General features: G+C 35.4%; 1 protein-coding gene across 2 annotated transcripts; it reads left to right on the top strand.

Moving 5' to 3' along the window:
• entpd6 (ectonucleoside triphosphate diphosphohydrolase 6) lies at positions 1-24544 on the top strand. Of its 2 annotated transcripts, none has more exons than XM_056477234.1 (14): positions 1-143; positions 2588-2897; positions 5071-5147; positions 5229-5372; positions 5883-5958; positions 10379-10414; positions 10540-10628; positions 11165-11244; positions 16238-16302; positions 16786-16887; positions 21167-21307; positions 21432-21488; positions 23297-23412; positions 23881-24544. In XM_056477234.1, exons 2-14 carry the CDS (start codon positions 2645-2647, stop codon positions 23971-23973), a joined length of 1329 nt encoding a protein of 442 aa, XP_056333209.1. In that variant the 5' UTR covers positions 1-143; positions 2588-2644; the 3' UTR covers positions 23974-24544. The 2 variants fall into 2 exon arrangements, with proteins under 2 accessions (XP_056333209.1, XP_056333208.1); XM_056477233.1 differs by having other exon boundaries at positions 2584-2897.
• Positions 24545-26516: the final 1972 nt, after the last annotated feature.

Genomic DNA, 26516 nt, shown 5'->3' with positions numbered 1-26516 from the left:
TGACGTAATCAAAGCGAGACAGGAAGAGTTTTGCGTAATCTTTCCAAAGGAATATCATGTCACATCATCCTAATGGCTATTTATCGATATTGAAAATCAAAGTCTTGCATCCGAAGGAATATGATCTGGCTTCCGAGAACTAGGTATAACGAGCTTAAATATTATAATAATATTAACTTGCAATTGAGATTGATATGCTCACAGTAGTCGTGAGGCATGATACTAAATTTAACTTAACAAGACATGCTTGTATGAAATTGTTATTGTAGGTTATTGTGGTTAAAGTGTTTAGAAGTGTCCACTTTTTTCTTGTTTGTGTGTTTTCTGTGTTCTTATTGAATGTATTTTTGCTTGTCGCGAAAGTCAACTTTAAGAGGTGCATAAATATTAGGTCACATATTTGCTATAAATATTGACAAATAGTGTAACAGTTATTGACTTAAGTTGATAACTGAAATAGCTCTAACTTTGGGACATTCTAAAACGCTTAACGTGAAAAAAGCTTAACGTGGTTTAATGTACCTAAACATCAACCAGAGAAACCCAAATTTCTGTCAAATTGTAACGTACTTGTAATTAACCCCAACTACTGTAAAAAGAATGAGTCCATTCAACAGCACATTAAGCGTTTTCTCCCCCATTGAAGTCTATTATAAGGAAAAAGTTTAACCTGGCTTAATGTACCTTAACAACAAGCAGGAAAAATCTAATTTCTATCAAATTTTACTTGTGATTAACACTAACTTTGATTTTATAAACAGCTTTTTTAACATTTGGTTTCCCTCGGATGTTGTAAAGTTATCTTAAGTCTTTCCTTATTATAGACTTTAATGGGGAGAAAACGTTTAACGTGATATTGTCCACTTTATCTATAGAATTTAGGCATGGGCCGGTATAATAACCTTGCTGCTCTAAAATGTATTCTATTCAAATGTCTGGTAACTTTTTTTCCCCTTTGAACACAATATATTTTAATTTGGGTAACATATAAAATATTTTGGAGCAGTAAACATGTAAATACATTCATTCATTTTCTTTTCGGCTAAGTACCTTTATTAATCCGGGGTTCGCCACAGCGGAATGAACCGCCAACTTATCCCGCATATGTTTGATGCAGCGGATGCCCTTCCAGCCGCAACCCATCTCTGGGAAACATCCATACACACTCACTCACACTCATACACTACGGACAATTTAGCCTTCCCAATTCACCTGTACTGCATGTTCTTGGACTGTGGGGCAAACCGGAGATACTGTTGTCCTAAAAACTCAAAACAAAGCATAAAAAAATGAAATAAAACATACACATAGCTTAGAAATGGTATAGCAGAAAGATTTTGCAGTTTTAAAACCTTGACTTTTCCAAACCACGTTATACCTTGAAAACGGTTATCGTACCATGCCTAATAGAATTAGGGCCTGTTCCCATCAACCAGAGAAACCCAAATTTTTGTCAAATTTTACTTGTATTTAACCCCAACTACTGTAAAAAAAAGTCCCAATTCCATAGATGAAGTGAAAGATATCACACCAAGCATTTTCTCCCTCATTGAAGTCCATTATAAGGAAACCGCTTAACGTGGCTTAATGTACCTTAACTTAATTTCTATCAAATTTCTATCGAATTTTTCTTTTGATTAGCACAACTAGCAATGGATTAAATATGATTAACTTTTATCAAAGGATAAGCCCTGTTTCCAAAGCTAAAGTGAACAATATTGTGTTCAGCTTTTCCCCTATGTTGTGGGGATGTCAATGACATTCACTTCAACTATGGAATTGGGACTCGTTCTTTTTACAGTAGTTGGGGTTAATTACAAGAAAAGTTTGACAGAAATTTGGGTTTCTCTGGTTGATGTTTAGGTACATTAAGTCACGTTAAGCATTTTTCATGTTAAGCATTTTAGAATGGTATTGCTACAAACAAAACAAAAAGTTAAATCTCTGCAAGCACAAATGATCCATGGTTTTGCTACAATGACCAACGTTTGATCATTGTGTTTGTAGTAAATCTTATATGGTAATTAATCCCCCACAAAACATTAATACAATTTTACTGTAATAAACCATAGTTACTTATCATAAGAGATGCAGTAAATGTGGTAGCTATTTGTTTTTAAGGTGTTGCTACTTTAGCTACAAAAAAAACCTGCTTACAGTTATGAAAATTATACCCAAATATTAATTTTCATGTACTGAACACTTATTATTTAGCTATGCCTAAGTATATGTAGATTTTAATTCTGCGGCACCTTTAAGGCTGCTGTGAAAAAGTTCTCAGAGGATAGTTATAATGGTGTTTAAGCATCTTTGTTATGTAATAAGAACAGGTACATGCTTCTTAATGAGAGTTATCCATGGTTTTAATACAAAACAAAAAACCCTTTTTTGCTATACAAACCATCATTTTAAACCATGGTATCTGTATTAAATTTATGGTTAAGTGTATCCAATAGGCCAGAAACCTATTTATTTAAATGTATACATAAAACATTGTGTTTTCTTCAGCGGGTGATGTATAATAAATGTTTCTTTTCTAAATTATTACAACTATTTTTGTCTGTTTTTGTTTTCTGTCACGAGGTAGTAGAGAGTCTGCTACATTGGGAAACTGTCTTCACATCATGTACCTTCAGCTGCCACTATGAGGATCCCAAAGCTAGCTTTCATCTTCTTGTTTGTGGGCTGTCTGGTGGTCTACCTCACCTATGTCAAACGCCATTATGATGACTCCAAACTGTCCGTACCTGAGCAGCTGCCCCAGTATAGGATAGATACCAGTAAACATCCAACCTCAGGTCAGGTGGTCAGTGAAAACTTTCAGTATGGCATTATGTTTGACGCTGGAAGCACTGGAACCAGGATTCACATCTTCAAATTTCAGATGGAGCCAAATGGTATGTTTACATTTTAGGTACATAGAAGTTCACCTAAAGATTAATGATTTAAAAGAAATTGATATGTTAAAAGTGTCTCATAGGGTAGAAACAACGCATAAAAAGACATGGGGTCCTATCATACACCCAGCGCAAAAGGCGCAAGACGTGTTTGCCCCATTGTGTTGCTATTTTCAGACCAACGCAACCTTAATTTTCCCGTTTTGTGCCATGTTGTTTACATAGAAAATTCATTTGCGCCACTTTAGAAAAACTCTTTAGAAAAGAGGTGTGTTAAGGCGCATGGTAGGCACCTTGCTATTTTGAGGAACTAAAACTGACTCTGCAATAGACCAGCTGAAAGTCCAGTGCAGAGTGTATCCGTTGTGTGCCTCGCTTACAGATTGCTTAAAACATGCAGGATGCACAGCACTACGCAAATATCTTTAGAAATGAAAAAGAATTAAAGGAATAAAATATTACAAAAATTGTTATTCAGTTTTCCATCCTTAAAATAGTGAAAGTTGATTTGGACATGCTCTTAATGCTTTTGCGCCCTACACTTTAGACTTTGCGCCTGAATTGTTAAAATAGGGTCCATAATTTCAGGACTATTTGTGATAACAAGATTTTGACTTGATAAATGTAAATGTTGTCTTAAAATTTATATAAAAATGTGTATATATAAAGAATGACAGGCTGACATAGAATAAAAATAAATATTATATGCAAAAATAAATTTTAGAAATGTGTCCTTTGCATTTTTGCAACACAATTACTAAAAATGAAATAGAAATTTATAAAAACTGAATTATAATATATATAAAAATAAATGTATTTTTAATATAACAATGTTTTAAACATATTTCTTACCAAAAGAAAATATTTATTCACGCTAAAGTTATTGGTTGGTGGTAAAAATTAATGTATTTTACATTAAATAATCATAACTTGTTTTTGTGAATTAGCATTAATGCCAGTTAATATAGATATAATATTCTAGTGTAAGATATGGTTAAATTAATATTTTGGTAAGGAATGGTTAGATTAATTTAAATATAAACTATATATCTAATAATATAAACTAACCGTGGTATTTGAAAGTTGCCTAAACAGCTAGCCATAAACTGCCATAGTTATGACTGGACTAGAAGTACTTTAATGTTTACCTTCCTATTTTTTTATTTAGTTACCTTACTGCCAAAATACCATTGTTAAAAAAAAAACAAAAAAACAGGACTGTTTCACAGATATTAGGTTTACTGCCTAGCGCAGCTCTGATTGTCCAATGGCTTAGTTATCGCATCCCAATCCTGAGCTAAATCAGTTAAGTGCTGCTTTAGCCTTTATTGTTAAACCTATGATTGTCATATTATAATGGACGGCACGTAGCCTGCGTTATTAGGCACACACATGCATATACACATCATAAGCCTAATGGGTCAGAGGTCACACTAAAGAGTATGTTTAGATTTTTCAGATGCTGAAAGATTTGTTTATATTGTTTATTGTGTAAACTTTGATATAAGCCATGTGTTGCACTTAATAAGTGTATTTGATGAACGTTAGCCTATAGGTTTTATGTACTCCACTGTTCAAACATTTGAGGTCATGGGATTTTCCTTTAAAGTCTCTGCTCAACCAAGCTGTGGGAATTTGTGTTATTATTGATAAATGTTATAACAATTTAATTGATCTGTTTTCTATTTTGATGTATTTAAAGAGGTAACTCATAATTCTTTTTTATTTATTTCTTCAGTGTCATGTGACCCTTCATAAATGATTTTCATGTGCTGATTTGATGTTCATATCTTATTACTATCAATGCTGAAAACATCATTTTTATTATATATTTGTGAGAACCGTTTACTTTTTTTAAGATTATTTGATGAATAGAAAGTTTGAACTTATTTAAGTCATTTGAAATTTTGTGCAACTATTCAAAATTGTCACGTAATTATTTTTTTGTGCATACTTGCATTTGTAAAGCTGCTTTGACACAATCTACATTGTAAAAGCGCCATACAAATAAAGGTGAATTGAATTGAATTGCTGAATAAATTATTAATATATATAAAAATGGCATACATTTTCAAATGGCAGTGTATGAACACAGTTTTGTGAATCAGTCAGTTCACTCTTCAATGATATTTCAGTGTTTGCAATTTTGAGTTGTTGTTTTGTGTGTCAACAGAAGCTCCTAAATTAGCCCATGAGACTTTCAGAGCTTTAAAACCTGGACTGTCTGCATATGCCGACGAACCAGAAAAGGTACCCCTTTTTTAAATGGATCTTTTGTGTCTGCAAGTTTGATGGTTATATTAACATAACTTACGCTTTTTCCCTTTTCAGAGTAAAGAGGGGATTTTGGAACTGTTAAATGTTGCTAAAGACACAGTTCCTGAAGTATTATGGAGTTCGACCCCCCTCATGCTCAGAGCCACAGCAGGGCTCAGATTGCTACCTGGTGAGAAGGCCACCATCCTTCTGGACAAGGTCAGAAAACCATCAAATACTCCGCACACATTCACATATATTATATGAGACCTTGGACCACAAAATTAGTCATAAGGCGACATTTTTGTATACTGAAATGATGTACATCATTTGAAAGCTGAATAAATAAGCTTTCGATTGATGCATGTGTGATATAAATGTTAGGATGGGACAATATTTGGCCAATATTGGGGTTAAAAAAGTCTAAATACTAATAAATAGTATTTATATGCTAATAAATAAATAATCTAAATAAACTTTATTTTGTTCCAATTAACGCACTTTACTGTCATGTATCACAAATTAACATATGACTGGTTTTGTGTGTAGTTTTTTCTTTTATATTACACTACAGGTTTAGTAAGGCTTATAGAAGTGTGCTGAAGAATGTAAAATTACAAGCTGTGTCTTCAGGGAAGTTTCTTGTTCAGCCTGTTCTCTCAGTATTTCCTTATCATGTCAGTCTTCAGCATGTCATGCCATGCTTATTCCAAAATCTTCCTGCTGCAGGTGAGGGAGGTGTTTAGCGAATCCTTATTCCTCTTTAAACCAGACAGCGTGTCCATCATGGATGGCACAGATGAAGGTACTGTGTCAGTTTCTCCTTTGTCCTACTGTATGTATATAAAATATTTTGTTAAGTGTGTTCACAACTTAATATTGTAATAGATTACAGAAAAATGTTAAAGAGGTAAAGAATGAAAATTAATGGATCATTTACTTACCCTCAAGTGCTTCAGAATCATGATGAAACAAAATCTGTTGAAAACAAAAGAAGATATTTTGAATAATGTTGGAAAACAGTACCTATTGACATCTAGAGGATTCAAAAATCTATATGAAGGAGGTCAATGACTGCCGGTTAACAAAATATCTACTTTTGTAATCAAAAGTGGAAAGAATGTCCAACAGGTTTGACAAAAGTTTCAAATGTGGGTGAACTTACTGTTTACTGTACTGTTTAATTATAATTTAGTAATTTTAAAGAATGTATTTCCCAGTAAGTATATGCAGATTTTAGTTCTGCTGCACCTTTAAGGCTGCTGTGAAAAAGTTCTCAGAGGATAGTTATAAGGGCATATAAGCATATTTGTCATGTAAAGAGATGGTCTGAGAACAAGTATATGCTTCTTTATGAATGTTATCCACTGTTCTAAAAAATAAAAACCAAACACTTTTTTGCTATACAAACCATCATTTTAAACCATGGTATCTGTTTTAAATCCATGGTTAAATATAATTAATTTGCAGCTGGATGGGCATCCGCTGCATAAAACATATGCTGAAATTTTTGGTGGTATATTCCACTGTGTCGACCCGTGTTAAATAAAGGACTAAGCCGAAGGAAAATGAATAAATGAATTAATAAAGTATTCTTTTGTCACTTCTTAGCCACTACATTAGGCATTTATAGTGGTGCCGACTTCATAGTATACAGTACAGAGTACACTTATTCAGTCCCATAATGCATCATTGATGCTTCCTAGAGAATACTTATAATGCACTGTTAAGTGTTGTGCTAAATAAGTTCCATCCATACGTTACAATCCAATGTCATACAGGTATAAATTCATTTTTTTTAATGATCAATTTGTTTAATGTAGTTTTATAACGTCTAGTAGTGTATATTTAGTATTCACACAGGCACATAGAACAAATCCCAAATTCCTCATTCAGAGATGAGAATTTTATCTGTTTACATTTTGAATAAGTGGCAGGAGGAGTGGGATGCATTGAAAACTGTATGAAATACAACCTGAAATCTATAAGAATAACCCATGTTTTTTTGCTCAAAGGTGAACCCCCTCGCACAATTCCTCTCACAGTAAAACACATTTTACCGGACTGTCCTGCTTTTAATGATTCCAGACTTTTTTATGAAATGAACTCACTTAAGGAAAAATTGTAGAATTTTTATCATGTATTAGTGCTAAAAATCCTATTTAATTTATGTATTGACTTATTTTTTATTGTATATTTATTATTGAAATGTTATGGCCATGAAAATAGCCTTGGTTGCTGACATGGCATTAAATAAAGAATACATTACATACAGGCACATAAAATCATGTGTATCAGTATAGATTCGTCATGCACATTCCACAGTACATTACTAACACAATTATTTCAGTTCAGCACACTGTGTTGTACATGTTCTCAGAAGAATATTCAGGACTAAAATCATAGAAACAATGCTTACTGATGTCGAAAATAACTCCCTTTGCAGAGGAGCTTGTAACTTTGTATTATCAAACAACAACATTATGCACTAAACTATACAGAAGCCCATTAAATTTGAAATAGAGGACAGCGCTTCTCACTGGATTGTAACGTTTCAGTGTTTTGCTGCGTTTTGTTCCATGCAGAAGTCTGTTCGTCATGACTGTGAAACCAGCAGATGTTACTGTACATCAAAAGCCTCTGGTCACTGCGGTCAAGCTTTTGCGCCCAGAAAGATATAAGTTGTAAATTGAAATTTTCTTCAGTAATAGCTCGAGCTGTGCGTATATTAACGATAGATAATGCGTATATGGGACTTTAATCCAATCCTTTAAAATAGTTCACACAAGTAATAATGAGCCCAGGGGATAATGCCCTGTGTGCACTATAATCTCAGCAAACAGATTAGCGCCCATTAATTTGCTAGGCAGTAAATTCCTTTTTAAAGATAGAAAAACTATAATGAACAAACGGAAAAGCCAAGTTGTTATTACTTTTCTGTTCTCGAGACACAAGTTGGCTTTGCTTAATGGTTGGCAATTTGTGAGATTTGATGTAAATGATTGCTTAAACTCTATTGGTCCCGTAACCGGATAATCTCAGTCTCATTATCAGCGTGAGTCTAAACTCTCCTGGATGCACAAGCTTACCCAGATTAGTCCATCACAGCAAATCATACAGACTTATTGTTAATGCTGTGCCTAAGTGGTACTGTATATGTGAGGGAAATGCAGGGATGGAGTTTATAGACACTAAGTGAGTTTTTGGTTATATCTACGAGCTAAAGCCCCTTAGTTTGTTAAGATGCAACCTACATTCAAAACAAACATGCAGTTTATGGAGTTTTAGCTCAAAGATCCAATGACGCACTCACTTGCATAGTCTTTGATCTGCCTGGAGCTTGATTTTACATAAATGCTGAAATCTCTAAATGTACTGAAGGGCACTGTTTCCAACATGCAGGACAACCGTTTTCAATAATGATGATAAGAAATGTTGAGTAGAGAAAATGAAGGTGTTTTTGACCTGATGGGAAATGTTGAGTTGCGAAAATTAAAGTGTTTCTAAACATAGATGGATGTAAACCTATTGTAGGTGATAACCAAAACAAAATCATATAAAATAGAATAAGAAAGAAAGGTTGGATTATTCACGATTGGATGTTTTTAGCGTAAAATACAAAAATGTGTCCAGTAGCAGTGTGATATGGCTGTATATCAGCACTGGTGGGAGGCGTGTGGTGGCTCGAGGCTGCTGGCTGAGTGCCTTAGTGTCCCACCAGTGACGATATACAGCCATTTCGCACCACTACGAGCGTTATATTGCGTTTATACAACAGTTTGAGGGCATAATGGTGTATATAAAAAAGAAAATCAAAACACAGGGTCTCAAAAATCCTTTTGTATGAGGAACTACTTTCTTCCACCATTCATTCACATCTGCAGCTGACGTCAGAACAGCAGGAACTGCTGCTAATTCACCAACGTCACTTTAGAGCTAGTATTTCAATGATTCTCTTACGAAATGTCTAAAGTGATGACAAAACAGGTGATTTTGCTGAGATTTTAAGATTATAAGGCTGAACAGCATGAAATGCCATCAGTCTACCGAGATTTTCAAGTATTTCTCTGTTGCAATCAGGATTTCACAATAATTAACCGAGAAAAAGCCAAAGCAAACAATACCAGATTCCTATGGTATAAATACAGCACTACAACATACAAAAAGAGAGAGAGATCGACTTAGAATGTCACTCACCTGATTTATAATGATATGTTCCGCTGTAGTTTGAATCTTACACTGAGAAAATGCTGTGTTTCTCTCCTAAGGCCTTATTATCTGTCGGCATTTTGTGGCAGAACGTCAACCATCTTTGCTGTGCTCAGTATTATAGGCTGGCTGCTGACGCACTGAATCTCCGAAATAATGAATAGTTAAATTAGGCACCATTCTTATAAATTAACTGCATAGTTGCAATCTAAACAACTACATTCTCGCCTAAAACGCCTCAAAAGTACATTATATTGTCCAACAGCTGCAATATTTGCCAAACTATAGTGAATTTATTGTTCTGCTGTTACTCTATGTGGGAAGAGTAATACACAAGGGTAAATGTCAAATACCAGAGTTCTGATATTGCAGCTATTGCACGACTATCAGCCAATCAGATTCGAGAACCAGAAAGAATTGCTATATATATATAAAGTATGATTGTAAGACTTGAAAATGTGTGAATCAAATGGCCTACAGGAACTCAAGAGTTGTGACCCAACCAAACCAGTCCATATCACCATATCCTTTGGGTTAAGTTACTTGAAGACTGACAGAAGAACTTTGGTCAGCTTACTAATTTTATTTATTACATTTTTATTTTATTATTATTTATTTAAGTCATTAATTGAGTCGTCTAATACATTGGTGAGCCACCCAAGAACTGTTAAGCCAAATACAGCAAAATCTAACGATCTAATTTATATATTTACATGCCTGTGTGTATTTATATATACATAATAAATATAAAAAGTGTACACACTTAAATTATGTCAAACAAACCTTTATTTTGGATGAGATATAATCACAAGTAGTTTTTGCTTTGCACTTATATATATTGGTTGGTCGATGTTTTTGGTTGGTTGGATTTTTAAAGCACAGAAACAAATATAAACCACCAGCAATCAACCTGAACGTTCACCTTAACTTAAACTAAATAGCATTGCATTAAAGTGTGTCAGTGTAGTATTCAGGATTCTTTTACTGACAATTAATGCACATATTTATTTGCACAGGAATGTCAGCATGGATTACCATCAATTTTTTAATAGGTAAGCAAATTTTAGATCTGTCATTTTACAGCACAACTAATGCACTAACTTACCCACATGGAAACCTTTTCTTTTGCTGTCTTGACTGAAAAATGTGCTTTAAAACATCTCTCTCTCACACACAGGTGCTCTTCACGGTACAGAGACTCCTACAGTAGGCATGCTGGATTTAGGAGGAGGCTCGACCCAGATCACCTTTGCTCTACAGGATGAAGTGAGCCGTGTATACACACAATATAGCTGTTACCTCTTCTTAATGATCTCAAGTCTTTCCTAACAAACCACTGTGATGCTCTCCATCCTATACATTAATCTGCAAATGTCTTGCTAATCCGATAGGCCTGATAAATGAAGGCTGTAGTACATTGGGCTGAGAGAGTCAGAGAGATTCTTGCTTTTCAACAAGGTCAGGTCCTGTACAGGCAGGATTGGAGACCAATTTATCATGTTATTACACAGTTTCTCCGAGAGCTTTGTATTCAAACAGTAGCTCAGGGAAGAACTGCTATGTAAATTGTAGCTTTCTTTTAGTTACTGATTGATATTGTGTAAAATTTGGACTGTTAAAGTAGGAAATTGCTGACTATTATTGTATTAAATAAGTATTCTGTCCAGGAAATCTGCTTATGTAAGAAGTGATTGGAGTTGTACAACAAATACAATAGTAAATGACCAGATTCTTCTTTAAAAAGAGAAGAATGCAACCCTAATGCATCAATATTTGCTTGTTTGGGTTTTGTTCCTATACAGATAACCATCCAGACCTCGCCCATTGATTATGTGACATCGTTTCAGATGTTCAACATCAGTCACGCTCTCTACTCACACAGGTAAAGTGAACAGTGCATAGGATGGCATCAGGATGTGCAGTGAAGAATAATATGAATAAAACAATGTTAAGATGTTTGATGGTGTAGAAAAGATACAAAAAATATTGACATTATTTTTATTGCTTTTTTTCTGACTGATATCAATAAACTGAAAAATATTCTATTTGTGAAAATAAATAAAACACAGTCAGAGCCTGAGCATTTAAAATGTTAGTTCACTTCCAAAATAAAAAGGTATTTCCTAGCTAAAAAAAAAATAATTAAATACTTCTTAACCACGAAAGCTCATCTGACACTAGCATTGGGGTGCAAGATTTTTTTTTACATTAAAAAAAATAGAATGAGTGTGTATGGGTGTTTCCCAGTGATGGGTTGCGGCTGGAAGGGCATCTGTTGCGTAAAACATATGCTGGATAAATTGGCGGTTCGTTCCACTGTGGTGACCCCTGATTAATAAATGGACTAAGCTGAAAAGAAAATGAATAAATTAATGCATGAAAATAAAAATAATTGTTCGCCTCACTAGGTCAGACCCTTGTTTTAAAGCTGGGATAATTTACAAGCAGCATTGAAACTGCAATGTTTAAGTCAATGTTAACTATAGTGGGCCAATATATGGAGAACAAACCTGGAATAGTTTCCTCAAAAACCTTTTGACTGAAGAAAGAAATGCATTCATATTTTGGATGACAAGAGGGTGAGTAAATGTAAAGTGAACTAATCCTTTAAGCAAGGTGAATACACTAAGCAAAACTATATTGGCAAAAATTATATATTTTATAATCTGTTTAACAATCCAATAACAGTATATCTAATAGATACATAATGGCTCCAAAACCACCAGTAGATGGCAACAAGTTCCTGTCTAAATGAATTTTGTTTAACTTTTGTTTTCAATTCATACCAAATGGCTTAATGAACTGATCAGTGAATTTTTGATTCAAATGATTCATTCAAAAGTAGATTAATTTAGAAACAAAGCAGGCTTTTTGTTTCTCTAAAGCCTGGCTCACACTGCAGTTTTTAATAATCCTAAACAATTGTAGTATGTTAGAATGCACGGACATGTCACACTGTAAGGTCTCATCTGTCATAATGTCAGAATGAACAGCAAAAAAAAGACATGACATGGAAGAAAACTCACCCGGAAATTGAGGTCATCCATCTGTGACACTTTCACTAACCTGTGTTCTGAAATGATACCTCAAAGCAAAAATAAACTATCTGTAGTGGTAATTTTGTTCACAGCGTGTCTCAGTAGTAAAACCACTAGAAAAAATCTGTTTTGACATTTCCCCAGTGGTGGCTTGAATTTGTTGTGTGGATTGTGTCATCAAATTCGACGTTCCTATTGGTTCTTGAATTGATGTTTGTTGCAGCTGATGTCACACTGCAGGAAAGTGTCTGAAATCTTCTGACACTGACAGTAATTCATTTGAGGGAAAGTCTGATTGAAACTCTGTGACCATGTTAAACCAACAATCAAAGATCACCAATGCAATCTCATGGCAATTCGTAACTTTTTAATTCAGTGGCTAATTTGTATGAATTCGTACGATCTAATTGGTACAATTTAGTACGATTTGCTCCTCACCCAATGACGGTTGGGTTCAGGGGCAGGGTTGGGTGTTACGTCTCCTTTTTAAAATACATTTTCATATGACTGAACTCGTACAAATTCGTACGAATTAGCCACTAAACTGACAAAACGTAAAGTACTTGCGTTCTCTCGTGAGATCACAGATCAATACAGAACAAATCGTGGCTAAAATTGCAGAGTGTGAGTAGGGCTTAAGAGACACTAATTTTGAGGGGTAGGTCAACATGTTTTTTGTTGTTGTTGTTTTTTGCATAAAAACCATATTTAAAAATTGAGGATCATGCTTATACACTGATGTTGTGGTGAATACTAATATACACTGTTGCTGGTGTGATATATTATCATTATTACTGTCATATTTTATAAATATAAAAAGAATCCCATAAAGCGTTATTTTACTCCTTTCTTAACTTGAATATAATTCTAGAGTTTTTCTAAACAAAATTCTAATAAAATTCAATATTATGCATCTTTAGTGCAAGTGTTTATTACATCCCATGTAGGAATGCTCCCCAGTGTCACCATATTACTATTTAAAAGCTTCAGTGTCCTCAGCAGCCCATCAGTGACTTGTAGACCTCTGTTTGACACCACCGCTGGCTGGTCGTGGCTTTCTAGTTTATGTGAGTTCACGAATAGTACAGCGCACATGAATGTGACAGTGTGTGTTCGCCTCTCTCTACTGATTAGAGCGTAATCACACAAGCCTCCAATTACAATCCCATCGCGGGACTCATCTCCAGATTACTAGAATTACTAGTTATTCATGGCAGGAGATTTGACACAACAAACCCTCCAGCAGGGTCAAGATACTGTAGTGTTGGAAGAGGAATCACTTAAGATGCATCACAGATGTTCTAGAAGTGTGCAAATCTTATACTGAATCTCTCTCACACACTTGGATGATATGCTGAAATATCTCTCATTTTATATTTATGTTAACTCTTGTGCATCCTTATGGACATTTTTATTTTTGTGATCATTTAATAATTTTATTTTATTTTTCTATTAATGAAAATGGCATAGAAAGATTTGTCTTTATTGAACTTTTAATATTTCACCCTCATTCCCTTTTCAAATATGTATTTTATGCCCAAATTCCATTCAGGACCTCCAGGTAAAAAATGTAAATGAAAACCTATTAAAACTTTTTGATTTCCCACCTTTTTAATATGTACATACAGCGCATCCGGAAAGTATTCATAGCGCTTCACTTTTTCCACATTTTTAATGTTATAGCCTTTTTCCAAAATGGATTAAATTCACTTATTTTCTCAAAATTCTACACACAATACCCCATAATGACAATGTGAACAAAAGATTTTTTTAAATTGTTGCAAATGTATTAAAAATAAAATAAAATAATTAAACACAGTGTGAAAGCCAGGCGTTACGTTTGGAGAAAACCAGGCACCGCTCCTCACCAGGCTAATACCATCCCGACAGTGAAGCATGGTGGTGGCAGCATCATGCTGTGGGGATGTTTTTCAACAGCAGGAACTTGAAGACTAGTCACGATAGAGGGAAAGATGAATGCAGCAATGTACAGAGACATCCTGAATGAAAACTTGCTTCAGAATGCTCTTGACCTCAGACTGGGGCGACTATTCATCTTCCAGCAGGACAATGACCCAAAGCACACAGCCAAAATATCAATGAAGTGGCTTTAAAACAACTCGGAGAATGAATAGAGCTTGAGAGGTACTGCAAAGAGGAATGGGCAAAAATTCCCAAAGACAGGTGTGCCAAGCTTGTGGCATCATATTCAAAAGACTTGAGCCTGTAATTGCTGCCTAATGTGCATCAACAAAGTATTGAGTAAGGCTGTGAATGCTTATGTACATGTGGTGATTTTTCAGGTTTTTTATTTTTTAATTAAATTTGCAACAATTTCAAAAAATCTTTTTTCACATTGTCATTATGGTGTATTGTGTGTAGAATTTTGAGGAAATAAATGAATGTATTCTATTTGGGAATAAGGCTGTAACATAAAAAATGTGGAAAAAGTGAAGCGCTATGAATACTTTCCGCATGCGCTGAACACTATTCAAAAGTTTGGGGTTGGTACTATTTTTTAAAAATGCATAAACAATAAGTTTTAAAACTGTTATTACAGCTTGAAATATTTGTAAAAATATATTTTATGCAATTTATTTTTGTGAAGCAAAGCAGAATATTCAGCAGTTACGCACATTTTCACAGTCCCATGATCCTTCAGAAATAATTTTGATTTGGTGATTTGATTCGTAAAAAACATTTATAATTTGTTATTTTTTATAAAATTATTGGAATATTTCTTCATGTTTTGCTTTATAAACGAAAGTGAACAAGGACAGTATTTATGTCAAATGGGAGTATTAAGCGTTATGTTTTTAATGTTTAATAAATTTTATGCAGGCGTTACGATGGCGCAATGGGTAGCACGATCACCTCACAGCAAGAAGTTTGCTGGTTCGAGCCCCGGTTGGATCAGTTGGCATTTCTGAGTGGAGTTTGCATGTTCTCCCCATGTTCGCGTGGGTTTCCTTCGGGTGTTCCGAATTCCCCCACAGTCCAAAGACATGCGGTATAGGTGAATTGAATAAGCTAAATTGACCGTAGTGTATGTGTGAATGCCAGAGTGTATGGGTATTTTCCAGTGATGTGTTGCAGCTGGAAGGGCATCGGCTTGCGTAAAACATATGCTGGATAAGTTGGCGGTTCATGTCGCTGTGGCGACCCCTGATGAATAAAGGGACTAAGCCGAAAAGAAAATGAATGCGTTTAATGCACATTTGTATTAAAATACAAATAATATAATTATTTAATATAATAAATAATATAATATAATTAATTAATAATATACCTTAATAATATATCTTAATAATTGATAAACTTTTCTATTTGCTTGTATCTTTATTACGGCTGCTTAGGGCCCCAGGAAATCTGAGGGCCCCCAAATAAACAACCTAGAAGTATCAATTATACCTATAAATTATATATAACATCATTTTCTATCATGTTTTGTATGAGTGTCTAAAAAAAATATATTTTTTATTACATCTGCGGAAATGTATCCCCCACCCTCAATCATAGAGAAGTCCAGCAATCAAATAAGGTAAAGATTTAGTTTTAAAAACGAAATAGTTTATATACAATTTTTAGTTGTGAATTCATTTGAAGAAAACAAATTATTTAAAAAGATGCTTTACATGTTATTATTTTGCATTAAGACAAAATGTAGAAAAGGAATGATTGAGCAATATAAGAAAAAAACATCAAAATAAATAAATTTAAAATAAATAAAGTACAAAAGGTGCATTTTAAAACTTTTTGGCCTTTGGCTGAAACTGCTTGCTTCACTAAATCCCCCCCTGCATACACGTCTCTTACGTTTTGTCTCTTTCTCTGCAGTTACCTTGGCCTGGGGTTGATGTCAGCCAGACTTGCTGTGTTGGGAGGGATTGAAGGCCAGCCTTGTATGTGTTTTACAATCTCTCTTCATCTTTGGCTTTTAAAGACCTCATTCGTTCAATAAATAAGCCATTATCTAATCTCTTAATAACGCACTGAAGATTAGTTTCTTGGTGGCCAGCTGTTGCGCCGATTTATCTGAGGCCAGAAAGAGAAACTGCCATCAGTGCAGTGGCTTCTGCATGCAGTTTACTGAGATTTGCATTTAGTACACTACAAATGTAATCAGATTTCATTGTTTATAGTTTGGCCCGTTGTATAAGTGTATCCCGCTTCTCTCTGAGTGGGTTTTAAGGTTATTATAAGAAAAGACACGCATGTGTTTTGCGTAAATGTGCTGTTATGTGCGTCCAGCAGGTGGCAGCGCAGAACACGTTTGGATTTGTCCTCAACAGTGACACAGTTGCTCCACTTAGTGGCTGTAAAATGCTCTGATATGCATTTTTATGATTGTTTGGTTAAGGTTTTTTTTTTTATTGTTGTTTTAGTAGCGGGACCCCAAGAACTGGTCAGTCCATGTTTAGCCCCAGATTACTCAGGCCAGTGGGAGCATGCCGAAGTACTTTATACTGTTAAAGGCCAGAAACCAGGTATGAAATGTACTCCTTGCATGAGTTAAAACTTTGTACATTTATACAACAACAAAAAGTAGTTTTTAAAGTTGGATTCAAGTAAGCCTGTGATTGCAACTTCATTGCAGTGGTTAAACTACTAGTTATCCCAAAAATGAAAATTTACTCACCCTCAAGTGGCTCAATTTTTATGAAATTTATTTTCTGTTGATCACAGGAAGATATATTTTCAAGAAGGTTGGAAACAGGTTGCAATTGCCATCATCCATAGCAAAAAAAAAAAAACCTATGGGAGTCAGTTTCCAAAATTCTTCAAAATATATCTCCTTCAGTGCTTCCCACAGGTTTGATATATACAGTACTTGCGGTGGTAGCCGGATTGAAACACATACTTTACCCATGGCACATAAATGGTTAGTTACATGTGACACAAAAACTAATGTGATTTTTAACAATAATTTATTAATAAATAAAATTTCTTAAAGTTTCTTTTCAATGGGTTAAAGTTTTAAAAAAGTCTGTTGAAATAAGATATTTACTATAGGAGCCCTGTACACACAGCTGCTCGCTCTCTCTCTCTTTCTTTCTCTCTCTCTCTCTCAAATGAGAAATAAAGAAACAGCAAATAAGAAATAAATTACAGGAAAAATGAATAAAAATAGACAATCTCTAAAATGGATATTTAATATTATTTAATTAATAATAAGAATAAAAACTGTAATTATTTAAATAAGGCAAATGAGTTTATTTCTAATGGTGTACATATATTTTGCAGCCAGTTTATATGTCATTTCATCCTCTCAGAGTATATAATAAAGTTTTTCTGAATCATTTAGATTAAAGAATCTATTATTTACTTTTTCTCTTGGTCTCACGGCTGTGCACGCTGTCAGCTGTGAAGCCAAGCAGAAAGCAATCTTTAATAAAAAGTAATGCAAAAACGTGACAACTTTAGAAATCGAAAACAAAAGTCGACTCCCGGACATTTCAGGAGATTTAGAAAAAACAGCCAGATGCATATTTAAGCCTCAAAAGGCGCATCTCTGTGGGTCTCTGCAGAGCACGTAAGATTGCCTGAGGAAGTGCTTACATTTACATTTAGTCATTTAGCAGACGCTTTTATCCAAAGCGACTTACAAATGAGGACAAGGAAACAATTTACACAACTATAAGAGCAGCAGTGAATAAGTGCTATAGACAAGTTTCAGGTGTGTAAAGTCTAAGAAGCAAAACAATAGTAATGTTTTTTTTTTGTGTGTGTTTTTGAGAGAGTACAGTTAGTGGTATAGCCAGAGAGGCAGTTACAGATTAGGAAGGAAAGTGGAGACTAAATAGTTGAGTTTTTAGTTGTTTCTTGAAGATAGCAAGTGACTCTGCCATTCTGATGCAGTTAGGGAGTTCATTCCACCAACTGGGCAGATTGAATGTGAGAGTTCGGGAAAGTGATTTCTTCCCTCTTAGGGATGGAACCACGAGGCGACGTTCATTCACAGAATGCAAGTTTCTGGAGGGCACATAAATCTGCAGAAGTGAGAGCAGATAAGGAGCAAAGCCAGAGGTCGCTTTGTAAGCAAACATCAGAGCTTTGAATTTGATGCGAGCAGCAACTGGCAGCCAGTGAAAACGGGTGAGTAGTGGAGTGACATGTGCTCTTTTGGGGTTATCAAAGACCACTCGTGCTGCTGCCATCTGAAGCAGCTGAAGAGGTTTGAAAGAATTAGCTGGAAGCCCGGCTAGTAGAGAGTTGCAATAATCCAGTTTGGAGAGAACAAGAGCTTAAACAATGAGTTGAGCTGCATGTTCAGATAGGAAGGGTCAGACCTTTCTGATGTTGTAGAGTGCAAATCTGCAAGATCGAGCAGTTCTAGAAATGTGGTCAGAAAAGTTTAGTTGGTCATCAATCGTTACTCCAAGGCTTTTTACCATTTTGGATGCAGTAATGGTTGCACCATCCATCTGGATTGAAAAGTTATGGTGTAGAGTCGGGTTGGCAGAAACTTCAAGCATTTCTGTTTTCTCGAGGTTAAGCTGAAGATGATGATCTTTCATCCAGTGTGAAATGTCTGGCAGGCGGGCTGAGATGCGAGCTGGAACCGAGGGATCATCAGGGGGAAAAGAAAGGTATAGCTGGGTATCATCAGCATAGCAGTGGTAGGAAAATCCATGTTTCTGGATGACTGGTCCTAAAGATGTCGTGTAGATGGAGAAGAGAAGTGGCCCAAGAACAGAGCCCTGAGGTACCCCAGTGTTTAGATGCTGTAGGTTGGACACCTCTCCCCTCCAAGACACCCTGAATGACCTGTCTGAGAGGTAAGATCTGAACCATTGAATAACAGTGCCTGCAATGCCCAGTGACTCAAGCGTAGATAGCAGGATCTGGTGGTTTACAGTGTCAAAAGCAGCTGATAAATCCAGCAAGATGAGGACAGATGATTTAGAGTCTGCTTTAGCCTGTCTGAGATCCTCCACGACCGAGAGCAGGGCAGTCTCAGTTGAGTGGCCTTTCTTAAAGCCAGATTGCTTGTTGTCCATGAGGTTGTTTTGAGTAAGAAAGTCCAGGACTTGATTGAACACTACTTTCTCCAGAATCTTGGCCATGAATGGAAGCAGGGATACCGGTCGGTAGTTTTCAAGAAGCGTTTGAACCAGGTTAGGTTCCTTTAGCAGTGGGGTTACCCTAGCCTGCTTAAATGAAGTAGGGAATAAACCAGAGTCAAGAGATGTGTTAATAATGTGAGTCAGTGTTTGTATGGCTGCAGGAGAAATGGCTTGCAAGAGATGAGGGAATGGGATCAAGCGGACAGGTGGTTGCATGGCCAGATAGCACGAGATTGGACATCTCAGACTCAGGGAGCTGGGAAAAGGTGAGTGTGTGTGGTGTTGGTGGTGTATCTTGCGTGTTTGTTGTAGGTGCAGCAAATTAAGCACTGATTTTTTGCAGTTTTGGTGCAAAAGAATGTAGCAAAGTCATCAGTAGTGAGTGTGGAGGATAGAGGACGGGGGAAAATGTTTTAAAAAGTAAGCGAGGATTGGTGGCACTGTTGACTTTCTGACGGAAGTATGTTTGCTTTGCAGAGGTAACCTCAGCCGAGAAAGAAGACAGAAGAGTTTGGTATGTTATGAGCTGTTCAGGATTTTTAGTTTTTCGCCAAATTCTCTCTGCAGCCCGAATTTTTGAGCGATGCTCACAGAGAACATCAGAGAGCCAGGGTGCAGGAGGACTGGCACAGGCTGGCCTGGATGTAAAAGGACATAGTCTGTCTAGACATGATGCTAGTGTGGAGCAGAGTGTATCAGTGGCACTGTTCGTATCAAGTGCAGAGAGTTTGCAAGATGGAGGAAGAGAGTCTGAAACAATGGTGGATAGTCTATTGGGTGAGAGAGAGCGTAGGTTTCTGCGAAAGGCAACTAGAGTTGGAGTGTGTGGCGGCTCAGGAGTAATGTGGATGTTGAGAGACAGAAGGAAATGATCCAATGTTTGTAGTGGAGTTACTAGTGTTTGATCAGTGAAGCAATGTCAAGTGTAAATAAGATCTAGCTGATTACCTGATTTGTGAGTAGCAGAAGTAGGTGCTCTTTTGAGGTCAAAAGATGCAAGCAGAGTCTGGAAGTCAGCAGCTTGAGGTCTTTCAATGTGAATGTTGAAGTGGATATGAAAAAAAGTGTAAAAGGATGATAATATTGGTACAAAAAAAATAAAAACTGTCATCAAATATACTTGGGCGGCAGTTAATATACCTGGGCGGCCTCCTCAATTAAAGTATGTGTGGGAAGCACTGTCCTTGTGTTCAACAGAAAAATGAAACTCAATCAGAAGTTAATGGTACGTAACTGATGTTTTGGGGGAACTAGTCCTTTAACCTCTGGAATAAAGAACCAATCATTGACTGCTATGCATCTGCATACTTAAATACAGACAGTTAAAATTTCACCCAACAATAAAGATTTGAGTTAATTTACAGTCAGGCTTACCATAATATCGCTGTTTTTTTTCACCAGCAGAACATTCAAGAAAGTTTTCCTTGCTTTTTACAGTCAAGAAAACATATAAAACATATAAAAAAGAAATTAATAGATTAGAGATGGATTGATATTTTAATTGTAGTAATAAATGATTAATAATAAATTGGTATTTTACCATGCAATATTATCTGCCAATTACAGTGTATTCCCATCTACCTATATAATGTAAATAACTAATTACAAGATAGGTTACTTTCTAAATTATTAGATGGAAATGTTATACACAGTTCTGTCTGTTTTATTAAATTACTTGTGTGTGTGTTCTCTGTTCCAGGAGAGCCTATTTATGAGTCTTGCCTTAGAAAAGTGGAGAAGATGATCTATAAACAGGTGAGAAAAGCAGAGGAAGTGAAAAACATGGACTTCTACGCGTTCTCCTACTACTACGACAGGGCTGTGGATCTTGGCCACATTGGTAAGAGATTTGTCTGTCATTTGATTTAATTGGATTGTTTTGATGAGCATAATTTGTTGTAGTTTTAAGAGTAATCGATCTTTTATTTCCTGATTGACAAACACTTTCTGTGTGTCTGACTCAGATGAAAGCACAGGAGGGACAGTCAAAGTCAGTGATTACATTGAAGGTGCTAAAAAAGGTGTGTGTTTTTGTAATTTACTGTTTGTGGAAAAAAAAATTGGAAAAAGAGATTTGGAAACCTATTTTCACCATGCTGTATTATTATAATTATAATATGTATAATTATAGTATAATATGTATAATATGTATAATTATAATATGTATAATATACATATTGTTATAATTAATAATTAACGTATCAAAAATAAGGTTTTTAAAATCATAATTACTAGATTAAGCCAAAATTACAATAGTTTTGCAATATAGTTTTGCTATTAGTTATTCCATGCTTGTGGCATACAATGAGGCACAAATTTATAGCATGTTTTTTATCCTGTCCAATACAATAAGCATGTAAGTCATAATATAGAATTTAGACTTTTTATTCCTGAAATGTTTACCAATTGTTTAATAAAGATGCTGAAAATTTATTTTAAATGTAATTTATTCCTGTAATGGCAAAGCTGACTTTATAGTGTTGAATATACAGGAATTAACTGTTTAATTTTTCTTTTAAAGGGGTGGTCCACTACGATATCGTATTTTAAACTTTAGTTGATGTGTAATGTAGCTGTGTGAACATAAACAACATCTCTGAATGTAATACGCTCAAAGTTCAATACAAAGGGAAACATTGGCTTTTACAGAGTTAGCTTAGCAAAGCCTACAGTGAATGACGTTTGAGGACCACAGAAAAATACATCCAGGTTAGTGAGATCACAAATGCTTCAGGTTATGCACATTCACCACATGCAGACAACCCCCACAGCAACCGGGCGTGACCAGAGGTGCTGTAATGTTATAGCAGAGAAAGCTAAAATGCCATCCAAAACACTGCTATTTCCACAGAGGACATGACACAAAGACAGAAGTACTTACAATTTAATTTTAATTATGTTCCAGAGAATTATAAAAAAGATATATCTAGCATTTGACAAAGGACAGCTTCCAGAATCTCTCTCAGTTCAGTGCTGGATTCGGCTAAAAACTCCTCAAAGACGGAGCAGCTCCAACCATAATAGCAGAAGCTGTGAATTGTGAGCCACAACCTTTAAGAGTTTTTATTTGTTAAAGTCGATCAATTACATGCACAGTTTCTAATGTTAACAGTATGTTGTAGCGGATGTAAACAATGAGAAATGCTGTTTAGCACTGTTAGCAATTTAGCTACAAATTCACCAGCGCTGCAGTGTCTCTCTATGCAGCAGCTTTCCCTGCGTTCTACATCTCAAATAACAAACTCATGAAAGATATGTAAATGTCTTTTGTTACTTACACATGCTTATTCCTAATATATGTAAAAGACACTTGTCAGATTTTATTTTAGAGAGCAGGCGTGAGGTTCAGCTGTGTCCTTTTCATTTTCTGTCTGATTTAGGCTCAAATTGATGTGGCTAACAGCTACTCTGACTGACAGTATTTACACAGTAGAGGCAGAGTGCGTGCTATTAGAGGCGTGCCACTTTTCCCGGTGATGTGGAGCCGATCCGTGAATCACAGCACATTATGTTAGCTGACCAATCAGAGCCTCTTGAGGGAAATATGACAGTTGTTTTCATGTTAGCTGAGTAGCTGTATATAATCAATGTAACATATATGAAAAAAATAACATGATTTTTTACAAATGAAGCATGAGCACACATTGCTTTGCATCTTATAAACACAAACCAAGCCTTAAAAATACACTGTGGACCACCTCTTTAAATACTAGCATTGTTCCAGGAATAAGATGACATGTTATTATTACTATAATGCATTTTAAAGTACCTTTTGTTCATTTTATATATATATTAAATAAATATGTTCATTCTCTTGTTTGTTCTTCAGTGTGCAATAACATGTCAGCTGGCGGGATAAAGGAGTCTCCATTCCTGTGTTTGGATCTGACCTACATCTCTGTGCTTCTTCAGGAGCTGGACTTCCCGCCTGATAAAGAGCTGAAGGTGTGCTACACTTGATTTATGATTCCTGACTTAATAGCTCTGTGTAAAAGTTGCTTAGTGGTGACTTTTGGACACAGATTTCAACAAGGTAGTTCAAGAATGGTTTTGATCATACTCGAAGTTGGTCCTTTTAACCCATCCATGTGCACACACACATTTTGAGAGGAGTGAAAGCACACAGACACTGGGGGCCGAGAATTAAACCTGCAACCTTTCGATTACAAGTCCAACTCCCTAACCATTAGGCCACAACTGCCCTGCATGATTGATTGATTGATTGATTGACTGACTGATTGATTGATTGATTGATTGATTGATTGATTGATTGATTGATTGATTGATTGATTGATTGATTGATTGATTGATTGATTGATTGATTGATTGATTGATTGATTGATTGATTGATTGATTGAGCCATGTGACAAATTTCATGGTTGACGCTGTGATTATTTTTTGTTTAAATTTCAGCTAGCAAGACAAATTAATAACGCGGAGACCAGCTGGGCCCTCGGTGCCACTTTCCATTGCATAGAGTCACTCCGTAAACATGGGACGTGCTAAACAACAGACACTCTTCAATTCAGTGAAGCACTGACTGGAAAAAAATGCCAACATTGATTGTATTTGTCATTTGCCATTTTGTCATATTGTGAGTTTTTCTACATACCTCTGACTTTCTGAATGTTTCACTTTTCTTACAAGGACATTAAGATATATACGTGTGAACTGGTTTTGGGCATTTGCAGCATGTCAGAATCCTATTCGTCAGGGTTTACCTGATCAAGAAACACTTTATTGCCTTGTGCTCAATTTTTGATTTTATGTTATATTTAATTATTCTGTAGTTTTAGTTCTGTTTAATGTATTACATATGTTTGATCAAAGCACATACTTATTATCTACTCTCAAAGCAAAAGAAAAACATTTTTATGTTAGCAAGAACAGCTGTAACTGCTATGATCTTTTTACTCATGTGCAGTTATAAACCTGCTGTTTGTCCTTTGGTATTATTAAATACGTTTATAAAAAGTGCCATATAAAGGTATTCTGAGACTGTTAAAAACTGAAGTACCGAGACAGTTTCAACACATGTAAAGTTCAGAAGGTCATAAAGTGAGACAGCAGGATGTGGTTTACCTTGTGTTTGTTTCAGTCGTGTTCTTCAATTGTACATACATGCTGTTTTTCTCTTTGCACCAGCAGGAGTCACAAAAGTTAAGACCTACAGGGGGTTGAGCAGATCAAATGTCTCAATATATTACTCAGTGTTATTCATAGGATGTGGTTTTGAGGTCTTCAGAAAGTGTTTCATTTCCTATTTTGAATAGCATTTACAAAATATGATTTTGTTGTATATATTGACGGGTCTATCTCTGGGAAATCAGGGTATCTTTCGTCCATTCCATATCCGTTTTTAAACAAAAAAAGGAAAACGAAGAAAACGGCTGTTTTTCGGCTTTTCTTTGCTCACAAAAACAAAACAAAAAAATGAGATTTTGGCTTGATTTTGGTTTAAGGTATGAAAATAGATAACTGACTTATACACGTGTAGGCGGTGCTGAAACGCCCTTTTTCCTCTGATTGGCCAACCAGATCTGAGCTCGTGATGTCGCCTTCAAAATAATAGTCCTATATACAGTATGTATTCTTTGTTATGGCCCCAGGGCCCAATGTGTTCTTATTCTGGTCCTGCTAACAACTACTAAAAAACTAAACGATAAAAAACACTAAGTAAACAATATTAATTATTATTATTATTATTGTTGTTGTTATTATAGTAAATGGCTTTGCTCAGCATCTGGTTCTCAGCTGCAGGACGTTTGTCAGTGAACTGTGACCTTATTTTAATGACAAATGTCTAAGAATACTGCTAATTTACGTTTTTATTTAATTTATGCATACACAATGAAAGTCTGCTAACTGATCAAATGATAGAATATGTCAAATTAGTTTATATACATATAATTAAATAATAGGACAGAGGAATTTTATTTTAAGGGGGACATCTTGAGCTCATATTTGGTTGGCCAATCAGAGGAAAAAGGGCGTTTCAGCATGTGTATAATCCTACCCTAAACCAAAAACTAAAAATCGAGCCCAAATCAGTTTTTTGTGAGCAAAAGAAAAACCGAAAATGGACGTTTTCTTAGTTTTCCTTTTTTTTTTTTTTTTTTGAAAACAGATATGGAATGGACAGAAGATACCCTGATTTGGGGAGAATTACAGGCAAGTGGTCAGTTTCTCAGCATGGAGTGGAAGCCACAGTGTCTTGAGAGCACAGTTAGCAAAATGATTTGTTACTTTAAGATAACAGCTTGTTACATGGATTACACGTCACATGATGGTAAACATTTAATCACTAAGATTTTTTTTCCATGGCTGCCCAAACTTTTATGTATGAAGGGTCAAAAAACAAATATCATTGAGAGCCATGGGCTGAAACAAATATACCTCTCTATTTTACATGAAGGTTCCCATGGGTCATTTCCTAATTATTTTAACAATATTAATAAAAAGAACACATTACTTTGAATCATATTAACTAATGCAGTATAGCTTTTTTAATTATACCTTATTGCAATACAAGCAATCATGTTCATAACAGTCTGCCTGACGCCTTGAATTGCTCACCAAAGTGTCACACTCTCTCACGTCCTTTATCCGTCTCAGATTTACTAATCTGATTAATTTACACCATTTAAATTTAAACATTTAATTTTAGTTTTTGTAGCTTAACAATAAAATAAACAAATAAAAGGTCATATACAATCTCTAAACCATCCCCATAATTCTCCCTCTCCTCTCAGATACGGTGGTGGGCCAAATCAAAGGTTTACCACAGGCCAATTTGAGTCCTGTGGGCAATCTGTTTTAAGGAGTCTAATAGAATTGTTACAATTCTTATATTTACCATGCATTACTTTGTAGACCTTGAAAAATCTTAAGTGGCATAATTTCAGAGCAGAAAGTCTTAAATGAGTATATTAATATAGTAATAGTAATTTGTTCTATATGCATAAACCAGACTCCTCCCACTTATAGCTGTTTTCTATTGGTAGCCTGCAATCTCGTTCCTTATAAGGACAGATTAGATTAGATAGATA

Source organism: Danio aesculapii, chromosome 17 (assembly GCF_903798145.1).
Source record: "Danio aesculapii chromosome 17, fDanAes4.1, whole genome shotgun sequence".
Taxonomy (NCBI): Eukaryota; Metazoa; Chordata; class Actinopteri; order Cypriniformes; family Danionidae; genus Danio; species Danio aesculapii.
The sequence above is the reverse complement of the archived record's forward strand: the minus strand, read 5'-3'. Positions and strand labels throughout refer to the sequence as shown.

Bases quoted from the DNA above. Each gene is read 5' to 3' on its own strand.
- entpd6 (XM_056477234.1), top strand. From the start codon at position 2,645: ATGAGGATCCCAAAGCTAGCTTTCATCTTCTTGTTTGTGGGCTGTCTG. The intron at 5,148-5,228 runs GTACCCCTTTTT...TTCCCTTTTCAG, and splicing joins ATGCCGACGAACCAGAAAAG to AGTAAAGAGGGGATTTTGGA. The intron at 5,373-5,882 runs GTCAGAAAACCA...TTCCTGCTGCAG, and splicing joins CCACCATCCTTCTGGACAAG to GTGAGGGAGGTGTTTAGCGA.